Below are 19,120 nucleotides of genomic sequence, written 5' to 3' on the forward strand. Positions count from 1 at the left end.
GGAGGCAGCTTTACACACAATGCTACACGACTAACCCTGGGATGTTTAGCTTTTGTTTTGTGTGTAGATGGTTTGATCTGTGACTCAGGAACATTTTAACCAGGTCTGCATGTGATTTTGACTAGTGTGAGAACTACTTATATTTAGATACACCCAACACCCTTCCAGTTTTTCTGATGTTTAGTCATCAATATGTTTTTGTGACAGGAACTCAGTACCGCCTAGTCAAAAAATTATATAATTAGTAGTTAGATGGACTAGTATACTTACATAGGAATTTCCATTTACTGTCCTGTATGGAGTGGATCAACTTCTTTGAACAGATTTTCACAAGAAGATTTATTTGTTTGAAAGGCAAAGCTATCGAGTGGGAAAGGAGCAGAGAGATCTCCATCCCCTGGTTTACTCCCCAAATGTCCCTAACACCCAGGCCCAGGCAAGGTGGAAGCCAGGAGCTTCTTTCAGGTCTTCCACATATCTGCAGGGGCCCAAGCACTTGAAATACTTGCTGCTTCATTTACTTAGCCATTAACAGGAAGCTGAATTAGAAGTAAGTGCAGCAGCTAAAGACTCAAAGTAGTACCCATGTGGGATGCTGGCATTGCAAGTGTCAGGCTTAACCCACCATGCCACAATACCAGCCCCAAGACAGATTTTTATACTTCTTGGGTATTGACATTAAAACCTGACTTGGGTTTTAAAGTGTCTTTCCCATTTGTAAAATGTGTTAGTTGTTACCTCACTTGAAAGACTATATCATGGACTAAATGAAAAAAAATAGATAAATTCTGCTTGCTGGAATGAGTCATTTCTTAATATTTCTCTTACCTTGTCAGTTTGTTCTCAAATAGTCCCATGTCATTAGTATGTTTTGTTACTTCTGGCTTTTTCTTTGGCACAAAGAATATGATACTTGTTATAAGAAGAGATAAGCCCGAATTTCTGGAAGTTAACTTTTACTCTGTAAGTAATTAGTTTCCACTGATAATATAAACCCAAAAACAAACCAAATGATCCATGAGAATACCTTAAAGGTGAAAGAAGAAACCGTTTGGATTATATAGAGACCAAAATAAAAAACCAAAGGGAAAACTCCACAAGTCTCTTTCTTGTCTAAGGGTAGAACATGTCAGTCATGAATATTGTCCATAGGAGAGGATCAGTGGTCAAGTGCATGGCTGATAAACTGCTCAAGACCCAGAAAATTATCTCTCATTACTGTCATTTGATTGGCTTGGCTGTTGGCATAGTTCTGACTTGTTTTTTGTAAACAAAGCAGGTTGGATTTGTGCTCAATCAGGCCATGGACTGCACTTCTCTAGGTTGTCACTCCAAAGAGTTTGTAGGTTATGGTCTCTTGTGAATTGAGTAAATGTAGTAGAATAATGTTTGTGGGCTTTTTTTTCTCTCAATTTATATTAGCTGTCTGTTTTCTAAGTGTTTTTGAATCTAACATCATGAAAATACTAATTAGGGTTAAACTTTTTATGTGAGTGCTTTTCCAAAGGTAATTTGAACACTTTAGATCCATTTTTGTTTTTGATAAGTGTGTATAATATGTGGAACCTACTGGTCATAACTATTAAAGTTAATATATTACATTAAATCACATGGAAATTTTGATTATTTTTTAATTTTTTTTTGAAAAATTATGTTTGTAGATTGGAGTCTTCATTTTTGTCTGGGGACACGAAAATTGCTCATTCGACAACGTAGGCTGGGAGTGGATGAGAGAGGACACAGTTAATGCACTTGACTCTTTAACAAAAAAATTTATGTATTATTTGCAAAGCTGGGAAACAGAGGAGGGTTCATTTCCCTAATGCACAGGATGGCCAGGGCTAGGAGCTGGGACTCCATCACGGTTTTCAGAAACTCAGTGGCTTGAGCTGTCACTGTGTGCCCTCCAGGGTCTGCATTAGCAGGAAGCTGGAGCCAGGCTCCAGAGGTGGACACCAAATTTGCTCCCACTAGTGCAGTTGTGGGTGACTTAATGCACATCTTAACTGCTAGACCAAATGACTCCTTGGTTTGAATGTACATTTTTAAATTCTTTCGTTAGCAACTTGTTCTGACGTGGTGAGGCATATTCATTCTACAACATTAGGGGGGAAAGATATGATTTAATTATTTAGAAAACTTATGTTCCTAAGTCAGTACTCTTAATGGAAAAAAAAGGACTCTGTTACTAGAAATGTCTGTCTGTAACTTTGGCTTTCTTTCGTGTTAGCCTGTCCACAGCATGAAGCAAATGATACAGTGTTAACCTTTTTAAAGTAATTTATGTTTTATCTCATTCTGTGTTTTTATTTTTAGGACCGGAGTAGGCCCTATGACACTTTTAACTTGCACTCCTTGGAGAACTCCTTAATGGATATGATAAGGACTGATCATGAGCCTCTGAAAGGTAAACACTACCCTCCCAGTGGCCCACCAATGAGTTTCGCTGATATAATGTGGAGGAATCATTTTGCAGGTTAGGAATATTCATATGTCCATTCCTTGCTTGGTGTTTTAAGCAAAAATCAGCTTCTTAATAATTGTGATTTTTTTGTTTATATGTATGTTTTGTTCGTTTGTTTTTATTTTGCTTCTGTAAAGCACTGTGGAATGTTTTTAAAGTTGATTTAAAAAAATTGTGTTTGTCTACCTATAATCAAGATTGAGTTTTTATAGAAGCATGTGTTGGATAGTTGAAGCCAATGTTATAGCATGAGGCCAGAAGCAAAATTTTGTGGACTTTGTATATTTGAAATCCTTAGCTGAATATTAATTACTTAATGTTCAGGTATACTGCAAGGAAGTATGAGATTTAATAATCCAATCTCCAAAGACTACAGAAAACTTCATATAGAAGCCACTTTAAAATAGGAGGTATCGGGCCTGGCACAGTATCTTAGTGGCAGGGGTCCTTGCCTTGCTTGCGCCAGGATCCCGTATGGATTCCAATCCCAGTAGCACTTCCCATCCAGCTCCCTGCTTGTGGTCTGGGAAAGCAGTCAAGGACAGCCCAAAGCCTTGGGACTGTACAGCCAAGTGGGAGACCTGGAGGATGTTTCCTGGCTCCTGCCTTCAGATCGGCTCAGCACCAGCTGTTGCGGTCACTTGGGGAGTGAATCAGCGGACGGAAGATCTTCCTCTCTGTCTCTCCTCCTCTCTCTATATCTGACTTTGCAATAAAAATAATAAATCTTTTTTTAAAAAGATTAAGTACATAGTACCTATTTCATTTTGGATGTGAGAACGATGTTAAATTTTTGCAAGACTGTTTTGTGTTTTTTGTATCTTCTAAGTCTGTGTCTTTCTTCTCTGCTCTAAATAGCTATAGAACTCTCCAAGCAATTCTAAAATATTTGGCTTCATTTCTTTATGCATATCTATTTTATCTTGGTTTATTCTTTTCTTCTGGGGAAAAAAATTGTCAAAGAATGTTAGAATCTATATAGTAGCTTGCAGAGTTTTGTGAATATTGCCTAAGCAGGAACTGTTGTACCCTGTTGAAAGTAGCACTGGTGCAGGTTAAGAGGGCTACCTCCTCATGGGAACATGTAAATGCCGTATTCCAGTTCTCACGGCATTTTTAAATTGGATTTCCAACCACCTTCATATTTATTATACTTGCAGATGTATAGGCTTCATCTGTAAAAGCCTGCTGCACTGTACTTACGTTATTTCCTGATAAGTTGGCAGGCAGCATTACTCAACCTTAATATGCTTGCAACTTCCCAATTTATCATATCATTGTCGTTGGTGTCTGGGGAATCGACTGCTTCCCCTTGGTCAGTGACATTGCTGTGTCATTGTCCTTCGGTGAGGGAGCTTGAGCCTCTTCTTTCCTTTTCCATTCGGGAGACTTTTCAGTTTGGTTTTTGGCACTGTGTGTCTGATTGTTACTGTAGCATAATTACGCTGCTTGTTTTTTTCAGAAAAAGGATTTTAAGTAATTTTTCAGTTTAGAAAGTAGAGAAAATTATAGGAATAAAAAGATAACTAAAAGTATCATAATGGTCTAGTCTCAATTTTTACATTTCCCATATGATAAACACTGTCTGTATTTGTCTTTGGTCTTTATAATTTATTGGCAGTTTTAACTTTGGATGCTCGGATTGTTTTCAGGATTTCCTCTCTATAGGAAGGGCTGCTGTGTATGAGTTCTTGTACATAGTTGTAACTTAAGGTAAACTCCTGATTCGGACTTTGGGCCGAAAGACATAGCATTTGAATAGATCAAGCTTTTTAAGAAATAAAAAAAAAAAAAGGATGGTGGAGGGCCCTACCATGCAGCTTCTGTGTGGGTCATTACAGAAATACTTCTATTCCATCCTGTTTTCCCTGATCTCTTCAATATCATATTTTTACAACACGATCATGTGAAAAATCTTTTCTTATGTACAAGAGTACATAGTCTTTTGTTTTTGTTCATTTTTTTAATCCCTTAAATATCTTTCTTTAAATAATATCCTGGCTCATAATAGCCAAACAATACATAAAAGAACAAAAAGTTTTTTAAAAAAAATCACCTGGGGCCCGGCGCGGTGGCGCAAGTGGTTAAGTCCTCGCCTTGCAACCCCGGGATCCCATATGGGCGCCGGTTCTAATCCCGGCAGCCCCGCTTCCCTTCCAGCTCCCTGCTTGTGGCCTGGGAAAGCAGTGGAGGACGGCCCAAAGCTTTGGGAACCTGCACCCGTGCGGGAGACCCGGAAGAGGCTCCTGGCTTCGGATCGGCATAGTATCGGCCCGTTGCGCTCACTTGGGGAGTGAATCATCGGACGGAAGATCTTCCTCTCTCTCTCTCCTCTCTCTGTACATCCGCCTTTCCAATGAAAAAAAAATAATAATAAAAAAAAATCACCTGATATTCAACTACTTATTGACAACAAAGATGATTTTTGTTTTTTTTAAATTATTTTATTTTTATTGGAAAGGTAGATCAGATTTGCAGAGGAAATGAAAGACAAAGATCTTTCATACCCTGGTTCACTCCTCAAATAGCTGCAATGGCCAAAGCTGAGCTGATCTGAAGCCAGGAGCTTCTTCCAGGTCTCCCATGCAGCTACAGGGTCTCAAGGCTTCGGGCCATGCTCTACTGCTTTCCCAGGTCACAAGCAGGGAGCTGGATGGGAAGTGGAGTATCAGAGCATGAACCAGCACCCACATGGGATCCCAGCACTTACAAGGTGAGGATTTAGCCATTAAGCCATTGTGCTTAAGCAAAGATGATTTTTAAAAAAATTATTTTTATTTGAAAGGCAGAGTTCCAGAGAGAAGGATAGACATAGAGTGAGATCTATCTGGTTCATTCCCTAAATGGGCACAATGACTGAAACTGAGCTGATTGAAGCCATGAGCCAGGAGCTTCTTTGGGGTCTTCCATGTAGTTGCAGGAACTGACAACTTGAGCCATCCTCCATTGCTTTCTCAGCCTGTAAGCAGGGAGGTGGAGCAGAAGTGGAGCAGCTGACTCAAATTGGCACCCGTATGAAATGCCAGTGCTAGCTAGGGCAGGATTAGCCGATTAAGCCACAGTGTCAGCTCCGACAAAGATGATTTTTTAAATTGACATTTCATATTATTTTGTATTCCTCTATATAGGAGAGATACTGATTTCACAGTCATCATTAAACTCAACTTTTATGATTTTGTAGTATTCACACTGGAATTTGTATTCTGATTCTGTCATTCGTTGGCTATTGATCTTGATAAGTTAACCTCTTCAAAGCTTCAGTCCCATTAGTAAAATTAAAGACTCATAGAATGAGTATGAAGATCTAATGAAGGTCATGACACTACAAATTGCTCAGATGTTTTCTACTGTTTTTTTATTTTGAACATCAGAATTAAAAGGGCCCATCATACTAGGCTGAACTTGCACTTACAACACTGCCAACCTATATAGGCATCAGTTTGCGTTCTGTCTGCTCTACTTCCCATCGTGCTCCATGCTTATGACCTCAGAAGGCAGCAGAGGACAGCCCAAGTTCTCGGGCCCCTGAGCCCACACAAAAGACCTGAGAGAAGTTCTTGGCTCCTAGCTTCAGACCAAATTAGCTTCAAAACTGTTACAACTGTTTGGGAAGTGAACCAGCAGATGGAAAATTCTCTCTCTTTTTCTCTCTCTGTCTCTCCTCTCTGAAACTGCCTTTCAAATAAAAATAAAGCGAATCTTAGGAAAAAAAAAGTTACACAGATAGGGAGACACATAGAGCTATCTTCCATCCTCTGGCTCAGCCCTACAAGTGGCTGCAAAGATCAAGGCTTGGCCAGGCAGAAGCCAGGAACCAGGATATCCCACATGGCTAGCTGGGGACCAAACACTTAGGCCACATTTTGCTGCTTTTATCATGCCGTTTGTACGGAGCTGGATTAAAAATATAGCAGTCAGGACCCAAATTGGCACCTGGCTTCAGTAGTGGTACCTTTTCCAAGTATGCCACAGCGCTGACCTCTTTTTCTGCTGTTGCTTTGCTATTAGTTGAATGCCTGTAGCCCGGCCCAGTAATTAGGTGCATGCTCATATCCATACAATGGTTAACTTTCTTCCAACTAGACTGCAGCTAGATGTTGAAAGCTTTCTGAAGCAAGTTGTTAAAAAATTTTGTGTTTTCCATAAGTAAGTAGTGAGTATTGAAAGACGAATATCCTCTCATTAAAAAAAAAAAAAAGGAAAAATCACCTGAGGAGTGGGTGTTTGGTGGAGTGGTAAGGATGCTGCATGGAGCTCGTGCATCCCACATGGGAGTGCTTGGGTTTCAGTTCTCCTCCGCCTCTGATTTCAGCTTCGTGTTAGCATGTGTTCTGGGAGACAGCAGATGATGGTTCCAGTGCTTGGGTCCCTGCCACCCATGTGGGAGACGAGGATTATGTACTAGTCTCCTGTTCTTGGCCTGAACGTGATTCTGGCCTTTGTGGATTTGGAGAGTTCACCAACAGAGAAAGATCTTTCTCTTTGTGTGTCTTTAAATCCACTGAAAGACAAAAGCAAACTATTATACCTAAACTATGTTGACTTTCCAAAATTGTGTAGCTGAATAATATAAATGTAACAAAAATTGGATGTCCTGCTAATGAAGAACAAAGTGAACATGGTTAACATATATTTACAGTAATATTCTTAGAAGTGTATCCAGTAAAAAATATTTGAATCTAAACAAATGTGTAAGATAACCATGTAGAATTTAAGGAAATTATGACACTTAGTTTTCCTAAAGCTCTGATGATTTTCAGTCATTTTTGAACTTATCCTAGAGTAGTATAAAAAATACTGAATTTTGAAGCATTCCCTAGGATCTTTCAAATAGCCTGGTGGTTAAATCCTCACCTTGTATGTGTGGGATCTCATATGGGTGCCTGTTTGTGTCCCGGCTGCTCCACTTCTTGTCCAGCTGTCTCTGCTTGTGGCCTGGGAGGGCAGTGGAGGATGGCCCAAAGCCTTTGGACTGTACACCCACATGAAAGACCTGGAAGAAGTTTCTGGCTCCTGGCTTTGGATCAGCTCAGCACCAGCCTTTGCAGCCACTCAGGAAGTAAGACATTGGATGGAAGATCTTTCTCTCTTTCTTCCTCATTGTAAATCTGACTTTCCAATAAATATAAATAAATCTTTAAAAATATTTGTCTTTTCCCCTTCCCCCAGATGCAGGAAGGAAGAGAATGAGCAAACAGCGGTCTTACCCACTTTCCTGTAGCCCTTGATCTTTTGTACCCTGATCAACTATGTAAAGATCATCAAAATAAAATAGTAATAATAATTTAAAAAGAAAAAAAATTTTTAAAAAAGATTCCCTACCTCCTGTCCCAAAATAAAAAATAAAATGGATGCACAGGGAAAGTTGAATTGAGCTTTCCCCAATGTGTGTCTTCAACAGCATGATCAGATCACTATTTTTTTTTCCAACATAATTGAATTTTGGGATGTGTTTTTCTTTGCTTTTTGAAAGCAAAAAGTGTTGGCCTGTTAAGCCGTCATAATACTTGCTGTCTGTTACCGTATTTTTTGTGTACTTCCATTTGATTGACAGTATGCCTCAAAGAAATGAGAAAGTAGCTTTGAGGAGGAGGATGAAGTGATAACAACTGGCGTTTTTTTCCAACTAATAAGGAGAGTTATTGTGAAAACCGTAGTGATTAGGTTTGATTAATCATACTGTCCAAACTCTAATGATTAAGAAATACCAACATTAGTGCATTGAGCATAGTGAGTGAAACTGGGAGGGAAGCACAGTTATAGCAGGAATTTTAGCCAACAACAGGAGTCATTTTTTTTCATCTGGTGCAGTCTGTCTCAGAATAGAATAGGAAGCCTGGCTGACTGTTTTTGAGTTGTACCTGATGGAACATATATATATATACATACATATATATATATATATGTATTTGATTTGAATTCTCTCTTCCTTTGCTATTCATGGAACTGAGATTTGAAAAATGAAAAAAGCAGGTGTCATTTTGAAAACTGATTTTGAAGGGCTTGTTTTTCAAAGGTATGCTGAAAAAGACCTGGAAAAATAGCATGTCTTCCAGTAATACTGCTTTGAATCATTTAAATTCACAGAAACTTGGACAGGATAAATACTGTCCTTTTGGTGCTCCAGAGGAATTCTTCATTACCGAACACAATTTAATGTTAGAGAGCCTTTCAGAAAATTGGACCTCTTTTATGAAATTTGTGAAGTCTTCCTGTTTTAGAAAAAAATACATACCTTCATTACATTTTGTTTACCTATTTATTCCAGAAAAACGTAGCTTCTTTATTTCTGTTGATTACATTATGGCTCAGTTCTATTTTTTTGTGCTACCTTCTTTCAGCCCACATTGTTTATCTTATGTAAAAATGAATATATTCCACACATTTGTAGGAGATAAATTCTGAGTCAGCAAAAAATCATTGTTACTGTTTTATATAATCTTTATGTATGAGGGTAGTAACTAGATATTGAACAATATTTATAAGATTATCTCGTTAAGTTGCACAGTAATATGAGAGTACTTTAAAAAGTTAGTGGATAATTAAAGTGTAATGCCAGCATTCCATATGGATGCCAGTTTGTGTGTTGGCTGCTCCATGTCAGAAGCAGCTCCCTGCATAACGTGCCTGCGTAATGTGCCTGGGGAAGCAAGGGAGATGGACTAGGTCCTTGGGCCCCTACACCCACAGGGTGACCCAGATGAGTTTCCTGACTCTTGTGTTTGGCCTGGCTGAAGAGTGATCCAATGAATGACAGATCTCTCTCTCCTTTTGTCCTTCTCTAAATATAATCCTGATTTTCAAATGAATTAAAAAAAATTTTAAAGAATATTCAAAAAGATAAGTTTATGTTTTTGTGGTATCCACATTTTTGAATGATTTTCCCATAATAATATGTTTTCTATGAATTTCTTCAGATCGCTCATGCAGAAATTTCCTTTTTTTCTGCACCAAAATGAATTTACTTCTGTTTTTAAAGACTTATTTATTATTTATTCATATTTGAAAGGCACACTTATAGGAAGAAGGAGAGATGGAGAGCTCTTCTGTATGCTTGTTCACTCCCTGTTGGCTGGAGTTGACCTGAGCTAAGCTGAAACTAGGATCAAGACTTTGGTTTGAGTCTCCCATGTGGGCACAGGGGCCCAAGGACTCGAGTTGTCCTCCACTGCTTTTCCAGGTCATAAGCAGGGAGCTGGGTTGGAATTGCAGCACCCAGGATATAAAGTGATACCCATATGGAATGCCAGCACTGTAGGCAGAGGATTGGCATGATACCTCCAAAAAGTTACTTCTCAGTTTGATTTTTCCACAAACTTTTTGAAGTTCTCTCATGTAGTGTTGTGATCAACTAAGAGTTCTGTTGAAAAGATTGTGCCTGGAGAGCATTTTCAGAAATTCCGATTTAACTGTCCTAGCATGCAACCTTGAATGAAGAAACAGAGGCACAACGAATTTTAAAACTTCCTGAAAATTATGCTCTACTGGTATGCGAAACAATTAAGATTTGGCTTTAGGTTAAAGGCTCACAGTTTTGTTTACTGGTTATTTAAAAATATACTGATAATATTCTAGTATCAAATCTTATCATTTTCTAAGTGGGATTTTTAAAGAAGGCTTATTTATTTTATTTGAAAGAATTGGAGAGAAGTAGAATTGTAGAGAAACATCTTCTATCAGTTTGTTCACTCCCCAAATGGCCACAATGGCCCGAGCAGGGTCATGCTGAAGCCAGGAGCCCAGAGATTCATCTGTGTCTCCCATGTGGATGCAGCGGACTTGTGCTATTTTCCTGTGCTTCTCCTTGGCCATTAGCAGGGATCTTAATCAAAAGTGAAACAATTAGAGATAATAACCCTTGCTACAATGCAACCTCCTAAATGGAATATTTAAAAATCTATCTCATATGTTTTTACATATCATGCTATTATATCTTATAGGTACTTTTTTTCTAAGATTTAATCTTTTTATTGGAAAGGCAGATATACAAAAAGGAGAGACAGAAAGAGGAGTGATCTGCTTGTTCACTCCCAAGTGGCTGCAACAGCTGGAGCTGAGCTGATCCAAAGTCAGGAACCAGGAGCTTCTTCCAGGTCTCCCATGCAGGTGCAGGGTCCCAAGGCCTTGGGCCATCCTCCACTGCTTTCCCAGGACACAAGTAGGGAGCTTGTTGGGAAGAGGTGCAGCTGAGATATGAACTGGCACCCATGTGGGATCCTGGTGCATACAAGGTAAGGACTTTAGCCACTAGGCTACTGTGCCGGGCCTGGATTCTTTTTCTAAAGCAAAGTGTGAGAAACCAGCAGTATGCTTATAAAAATGCATGGTATGTGAGAAAACTATGCATGATTTTAAGTCTACCACTGTAAACTTAGCCTTTTAATTCCATTTAATTCAAAGTTCTTGAAGTACCCTATATCACCTGTCTTTTTTAGAGAAAAGTAATGGACAATAAAATCTAATGGAAGATGCATTTTACCATCATCACACTTTGTGGAACAAAGCAATGACCCTAACATGTGAAAACTCTGCAGGATGCTCAAGTTTCTAGAGCAAAGGGGTTGATTAGAAGTAGTTACAGCAGTTATCCTCCATGTCAAAACATGTTATCTAAGTGAAGGGATGATTTCCATAAGTTATTATGTATCAGTAAAAATTTCAATTTTTATTTTGCATATTAAGTATGGATTTGGTTGAACTCTGAAACATCAAGGAACGGTAGAGGTAGTTGTTATCATTACCTTCTTAAATATGAGTGTAAACTGAGTTTCTGAAACTATGATTTTTGTTGCTGTTCTGAATAGCAGTGGGAGCCCTATTCTCTAACCTCTCTCTGTCCCTTCTTGCCCTTGTCTATTAAGTCATGTGCAGTGGGGAAAGTGGGACACTGTCTCAGATTTCCACAGCATCATTTAACTCAGTAAAACCAAGTGTGCCCTCCAGTCTCTGAAACCTTATATTTTACACCATACTTAAAAGATAGCTAGCTGACAAGAACAATTTAAAAATAGCAGTGCATGGACAGGTGACAAAATGTCGCACTAGCAGCACCAGACTGCATTAACAAAAATCACCAGATGTCACAGGCTTGAGTCTGTTTTCACAGCTGATTAAACAGCTGTATTCGTCGGACAAAAGGAAGAAAAAAATATCCTTACCTGAATTTGGAATCAATTTTTGGTTTGCTATTATATATTTTCTCTTTCCTGAAGGATCACTTAGTGACTGTAAAACATAAGATACAGTATTTGAAATAAAAATCATTCCAGTTTTCTAGTTGTAAAATTTTAAAAAAAGAAACTTAAATGAAAATATTAGCCATGCTTATCTTTGCTGTTCATACCTTTATATTGTTTAGTTTTTTCTAAGAAATACAATTATATTTTATAGCATTTAAACATTATTCCTTGAAGAGGTACAGAAATTCACTTACAGGAACTATATTTTATTTTACTTTTTAAAATTGGATTTAATTAATGGGGAAATCAGATTATATTAAGATAATTAGTTCATTAGGTCTGGTGTTGAACCAGAGTTTCTATAGCATCTGCTGTTGATGGCTTTCATTCTGAGCTCCCTTTTTTTTTTTTAAAGTTTTATTTTTATTATTTTTGTATTGGAAAGGCAGATACACAGAGAGGAGAGACAGAGAGGAAGATCCTCCGTCCGATGATTCACTCCCCAAGTGAGCGCAACGGCCCATACTATGCCAATCCAAAGCCAGGAGCCCCTTCCGGGTCTCCCACGCGGGTGCAGAGTCCCAAAGCTTTGGGGCGTCCTCAACTGCTTTCCCAGGCCACAGGCAGGGAGCTGGAAGGGAAGCGGGGCTGCCGGGATTAGAACCGGCGCCCATATGGGATCCCGGGCGTGTTCGAGGCGAGGACCCTAACCACTTGCGCCACTGCGCCGGGCCCATTCTGAGCTCCCTTGAAGTCAAAATAGCCCACAGAATTTGAGAGAACGTCAGAAAAATTAAAATTTTCTGTTTCTTACTAAATTGTGCCTGCCTTCAGTCTGTGAAACACTGACTAATCCTGTTTGCCTGTTCCTTGAGAAGGATTGTGTTGAGATTATCAGTGTAGAATAAACAGTAACAGAAAATGATGAAACTTGCTTGGAGTTTCATCTTTCCAGTGAGATGATTGTAACACCTCATGAAAAGAATGTGTATACACACACACACACACACACACACACAATTTTTGGAAGACAAAAGAGTCACCTCTTCAGGTTTGAGAAAGTTGAGCTAACTCTGGGCTGACCTGATTTTCTTGATAACCCTTTATTTTTCTGGAAATGGTTAGGGAGCATCACTTGCATAGTAGGAACCACATTCTCATCTGGATAATTTTGGTTGCAGATTTAATAGAAGCCCTGTATATGTGATGTGACTGACTTTTTTTTTTCTTTTTAAAAGACCTATTTATTATGTGTTTGAAAGGCAGCATTACAAAGGGTGAGAATAAGAGAAAAAGCAAAACAGACTTTCTGCCTTGCTGGTTGACTGCTCAAATGGTTCACTCCTCAAGAGACCAGGGTTGGACCAGGCTGATGCCAGGAGCTTCATCCTGGTCTTGATTTGGGTGCAGAGGCCCAAGCACTTGGACTGTTTGCTACTGCTTTGCCAGATGTGTTAGAAGGGCGCCAGTTCAGAAGTGAAACAGGCAGGATACAGCTTAACCCACAATGCCACAGTAATGGCCACTCCTTTTTTAGTTCTTTTAAAGTCTCACTGAGCTTTTCTGGAAGACCTTCCGGTGATTGATTATTTACTGTTAAATTAGAATATTACAAAATATGTTGAAAGCTAAGTTAGGATACATCACATATAATTTTCATAGATGCTATTGTGTGGTGACAATAAATGCAAGTAAGAGCTCACTTTCTGAAAATAGTGAAAGAGAGAAAATTGGTAAAGATAATTGAAGTCAAAGTGATTGTGGATTGTCCATAACAAGGCAAAACCTTGTTCTGGTGACAAATTTTCCTGTAACAGATTCTGATCAACATGTTGGTGGCAGATATGGCAGCCAGTGCATATATGGTATAGGTTGTAATTTTCAGGGACTTTTAAAGGACTCGGGAACTAGAAAATATAATAAGGCACATAGAACACTACATATAAAGATCAATTAAATTGTCTTTTAACAGTGGAATAATTTTTGAAATTCCCAGTTATTTGCTTCCCGTAGACATAATAAGATATCTGAAATCTACAAAAAATAAAACAGGCAATTCTAATGTTAAGAGAACTTCTCTAGTAGTATGATGGTCTTTCTAAAGAAAACATTATAATACATACTTAAAAAGGATTACTGCGTTATAAATATTGGCAAAATAGTTCCTGCAGAACTAGAGAGATACAGTATCTTTATCCTCAAAAGATTTAAAATAACAAACATAAACATAAATATTTTTTTTAAAGTCCTAAGATGCTTCATGGTAAAATTGGAAATTTCTTTAGAGTCTTTTGAGGGCTTTGGCTTTGTTCCAGGCTCTTGGAATGAATGACCTATGCAAAGTTGTTAAGGAAAAACTTATTCAGACAGACCAATATTTACCAAGGAATTCATGATTCCCCTTTTTCTTTAATGCAAATGCTGTCGTGTGCGCTGTGATGCTTTACTTTTGGGCAGAAGATCTTCATGATGTTGTCTCCAGGATCCTTTACCTGAGTTTAAATACAACACGACTGACCTTTTGGATTAAATATAAAGTTTATTTGTCATAAAAGTCAATCACTTTTGCCTTATCTCTAATTTTCTCTGTAGTAGAAGAGTGTAAACTTTAAACAATGACAGTGTAATCAATTTAACATTTTCATGTGAATTTCTTGATAACATAACTGAATGTCAAAATCTTGCAGAACCAAGTTTATGGATACTGGCTTTTGCACAAAAGCATTCTTTTCAGGAAATTACATTGTTAAAGGAATTTGTCAAGGAAACATACTAAATACAGTTTCCCCCGCAGAAGACTATCTGTGTTTCATTTCTTTGTTGATTGGCCCACCTCTTATCTCAAATAAGTAATAAATGAAAGATCATACCAAAATCTTTTTTGAAGTTTTTTTTATTTGTTTTTCTTGAAAAGACAGGTTTATGCAAAGAAGGAGAGACAGAGAAAGATCTTTCATCTGTTGGTTCACTCTCTGAGTGACCACAATGGCCAGAGCTGAGCCAATCTGAAGCCAGGAGCCATGAACTTCTTCACGGTCTCCCAATTGGGTGCGAAGTCCCAAGGCTTATGGGCTGTCCTCAACTGCTTTCCCAGGCCATAAGCAGGGAGCTGAGTGGAAAGTGAAGCAGCTGAAACATGAACTGGACCCATATGGGATCCTGGCACATGATAGGCTGAAGCTTGTACCTTTTATTACAGGTATAAGAATGCAAATCTGGAGAATCATTGTGGCCAATGTCATAGTTAGTGGTAGAGATAGCATAAAAACTAGATCCTTAGGTCATTTTCTCCTCACTTTAGATGTCGTATAAACTACCTTTTTGTGTTGCTACTGCTAACATATTGAGTATTGAGGCACTATAAAACCTGTTTGCTTTTATTCTGTCTCATACTCAGGTGTATTGCTTGAATCCAAAGAGGCGTATAAATGTTTAGATAAAATACTGAATACATAGAGTTAGCATGTTTGAATTGGAATATGGGAGATACATTAAACATTAGACTATTTTAATAGAAGCTTCTATTTTTTTTTGCTTTGTTTTGCTGTATTTTATTTGTTGTTGAGACTTTGGTTTTGTTTTGAGCCCTTTCATGTATGTGTTTTATGATTTGATTTAGAAACTGTTGTGACTGCTTTGGCCGTTGATAGCATTGTTATTGTTATGGATTAATTTGTTTTAGCTTTTTTAATGTTACTATTTTTTAATATTTTGAAATGATAACTGAATTTTTTCTTTGTGCTTAAAATAAAATAATTGTATTTTCCAGGGCGCATGGGAATAAATTTTCATCATCCAGGAACAGATAATATTATGGCACTTAACAGTAAGTCTTTACATGAAATCTTCTGTATATTTAGCAGCTAAGTTGCAGGATGTGGTTCCTACTTTCTTCACTGTTCATGGCATTTCAGCCCTTTGTAAAGTCAGTCAGTATAGACCATTATGCTCTACCAGTGGTTCTCACAGTGTGGTCTCTGGACCAGCAGCAGCAGCAGCAACAGCATCACTTGAGAACTTAATAAGAATGCAAAATCTCAGGTCCCACTACAGACCAACAGCATCAGAAACTAAGGATGAGGTCCAGGGAGATCTGTGACTTGATAAACTTCATTGGTAATTCTGATATAAGCCAAAGTTTGATGATTGCTGCCTTGTTTTAGGGTTGGCAACTCTCAACCCTGAAAAGTCTCATCTGGCCTACTGCCTATTTTTGTAAAAAAAAAAAAAAAAAAGAAAAGTTTCATTGGAACATAGCCACCCATTCTTTTCTGGATAGCCTGTAGCTCTTTTTTGTGTTATAAAGGCAGAGCCCACAAAACCTTGCTTGGCCCTAGGCACAAAGCATTTGTTGACCCTTGCTGTATACCACTTGGGTAGGGAAATGAAGAAAGGCCGCAGAGTGGGAGGAAATGAGGTGGAGAATGTGAATAAATGAATCATCAACTTATTTAAGTATAACTCAGAATTTTCTCATTGTGGTTGGGAGCTGGCAGGTGTTTCAAGCTGGACATCCAGAGATCTCCCGTTTTACAGAGTATCAATTGTCAAGCACTTTACAGATTAGAAATAGTTTTGTAGAATAATTTTTAGATAAAGTTCTAGATCATCAAAAACTAAGTAGAAGGTCATTGTATTAATTAGCATTGGAAAGAACACCTGACTTATGTCAGCTCTACTTTCTAGTGTATGGTAACCCAATAGTTTTGAAATACATTTTCTAAATGGAAATTGTCGCTGTCAGTTGAACTTATACAAGTCGTTGGGTCACACAACCTTTACATTTTCTTCCTTGTCAAATGAAATCTTAGTATATTTCATCCTCCTAGCTATACAAACTGATTTTGGATTCACATGGAGACCTAAGTGGGTATAGATTTGTGTCTAGTATTATCCCTTTCTGTATTGCTTAAGTAAACTGTTGAAATTCCGTTGAAATTCTTTAAGATAGTTATTGGATTACTTCTAAAATATACAGTCTATGTTTCCTTGGTTCTGCACTGTAGCCAGCAATCAATACATTTTTTTTCTTGAATAGTCAATATTCTCTTCTTTGGAGGATCTTGGAGGAAAATTTCCTAAGTATCCACCTGTCATTTTCTTCTAAAAGAAAGGTCACATTTAGATCCTCTACTTCCTGTTTTTTTCTAAAAAAGTAAGAATTAATAAATATGCTTATTTGTTTATTTATTAATGCTTATTTATTTGTTGCTGGGCTTCAGCAATAAGTGTGGAAAGGCTCCAATTAGATGATGGCATTTAGAGTTATAAGCAGAACAGAATAGTGTGGTGGTAGCTTTGCCTGAAAGAGTGAATGTGTTTCTGAGAAAAGACTCAATGTAAACTCTGTTCTCAAAGAGAAGGAGGATCTAACGTATGATTTTCTTTGTAAAAACTGAAGCAAACTGGTATCTTTCCTTTTAAGGTGTTTTTCATTATTAGATTTCAGTTTGACTCTTTGCTTTTAAGCAAAGAGATTGCATTTGTGTTCTATTAGTGCCTGTGGCTTGAATCTTCTTTTGTGAGCCTCGGTCTCTTCAAACTGTGAGAAGCCAGGGCTGATGGTGTCATTTGAATGACTGCCTTGAACATGAAAGTTCTGTGAATCTGCAATACTTTTAGAAGCACCAAAAAATCATTTTGCTGATATTTGTGTCAAATGTTAACTAGTTAGACCTAGTTGCTACCTGATTACAGATATCTTGAGTGCATCAGTCTTCCCATGACTGTGTATGTGTGCTGGCCGACGTCAAAGAAGCGTGTTGACTCCTTAAAATAAAACATGAAAACAGCCAGAATCTGACTGACACTGGCATTGCTTACCATCAGTTCTCTTTCAAAGTTGACTCCAACTTGCAATCACCAGAGTAAAAATATTGTCCTTGGTAGCAGCCTGTGGGACTTGCTGACTTCGACTCATTTCCTGTGTTAAAGCTTTTTTCCCTTTTGTGTCATTGAGTCCCCATCTGGTGATTTATGCACGTAATACATGCACAAACATTCATGTATTATTTTTCTTTGTCTTTCTTTTTATGTTACCATTTGCCGGCCCATTGTTACTGTCCTGTGACTTTGTTCTTCAATTCCATCAGCCCTCATATAGGAATAATTAACATGAAATTCCAAATTGCTGAAATTTTATTCAGAATTTGAAGCTATTGGAAAGGACTAGGTTGAAGTTGAACTGTATCTTCAAAAAAGAATGACTGGCTAAGGAAACTAAAGACAACCTAGATAACGTTCAAATTGTTCTAAAACAGAGATGTGATCAATTATAGTCCCTTCTGATAACTCCCCCCAACCCCTTTATTTTTTTTGCTTTACCAAAATCTATCCTTCCTAGCTCTCAAAGTAACATTGCTGTTCACTATGTCTTAAAAAATAAAAATCTTTCATCTTTATTTTGCTTCCTTGACCTCATTGAAACATGGATGGATCTCTTTTGAAGATACCATGTTCTCAGCTGCCCTGACTTGGTAGGAAAAACAGACATGTCATGGTGAGCAATCACACTCCTCAGTACTAGTTCCCAGCTTTGAATGGACCAGTTTGGCTTGTGTCTGTGTGTTCTAGTGCTTGACTTCCAGTTTTACTTTTAACTGATGACATCACCTTTGCTAATGTCATCTAGATGATAGAAAATGGAACATGGAAGAGGTGGACAGTGTATGCCAAGTACAGAAGTCTCATAGTTACCAATAAACCTGATAAGTTTAGTGTGCTAGAAAAACTGTGTGAAGTCAAGTGTCTACTGATTTTTTCTATATGAGGACATGACTTTTAATAACTACTAGCTACGTTTTGACCTTTTCCCTGAATATTAGGCCCATACCTATCACAGGCTGTAGAAGGGGAGGAATAGGGAAGAAATTGCAAACTGTCTGTGAAAGCTGCAACTTACCCAATATTTCCAAAATGAAGTTCTGAAACAGTGTGCTCCTTTTGTTTAGACAGGTATTTTTTTTTCCTTAGTTTTTAGCAGTTCTACTCATTACCTTCTCATATTCTTTACCCTTACATCGCAAAGCATTTGCATCCCCCAAACTTTTGCGTAATGTAGTTTTACTTTTCCTACAGGAGAAGGCAGGAGGCTACTGGGAGTGCTTCTAGCTACATATATAGTGATATCAGATAGATTTTTCAAACACTGACAGTAACTTGTATTTGTTTTTCTTTTTAGAGGTTTATTTTATTTATTTGAAAGGCGCACTTACAGAGGAAGGGAGAGAGAGAGAGAGAGATCTTCCATCTACTGGGTCACTCCCAAATGGCTGCACATCTGAGGCTGGACCTGACTGGAATGCACAAGCCAGCAGATTATTTTGAGTCTCCCACATGGGTAGGGGCTGAAGCACTTGGACTGTTGTCCACTACTTTCCCAGACGCATTAGAGGGAGCTGGACTGCAAGTGGAAAAGCTAGGACTAAAACCAGTACCTTCATATGGGATATAAGCAGTGCAGCCACTGTCTTAACTT

At 38.1% G+C, this 19,120-nt stretch overlaps 1 protein-coding gene across 7 annotated transcripts in view; it reads left to right on the forward strand.

Annotated features, from left to right (window-relative positions):
• Positions 1 to 19,120, forward strand: part of CPEB3 (cytoplasmic polyadenylation element binding protein 3) — a 218,268-nt gene that overhangs the window by 93,210 nt on the left and 105,938 nt on the right. For 4 of the 7 annotated variants that reach the window (XM_040970358.1, XM_040970357.1, XM_040970354.1 and 1 more), the window contains 2 exons: positions 2,317 to 2,407; positions 15,413 to 15,469. In XM_040970358.1, the coding sequence (XP_040826292.1) occupies positions 2,317 to 2,407; positions 15,413 to 15,469 (148 nt within the window). Of the gene's footprint in view, positions 1 to 2,316; positions 2,477 to 15,412; positions 15,470 to 19,120 lie in introns of all 7 variants that reach the window. The other 3 variants (XM_040970353.1, XM_040970351.1, XM_040970355.1) reach the window with 1 other exon arrangement.

The sequence above is a fragment of the Ochotona curzoniae genome, unplaced genomic scaffold, assembly GCF_017591425.1.
Source record: "Ochotona curzoniae isolate NIBS_2020 unplaced genomic scaffold, NIBS_Ocur_1.0 scaffold_4763, whole genome shotgun sequence".
Taxonomy (NCBI): Eukaryota; Metazoa; Chordata; class Mammalia; order Lagomorpha; family Ochotonidae; genus Ochotona; species Ochotona curzoniae.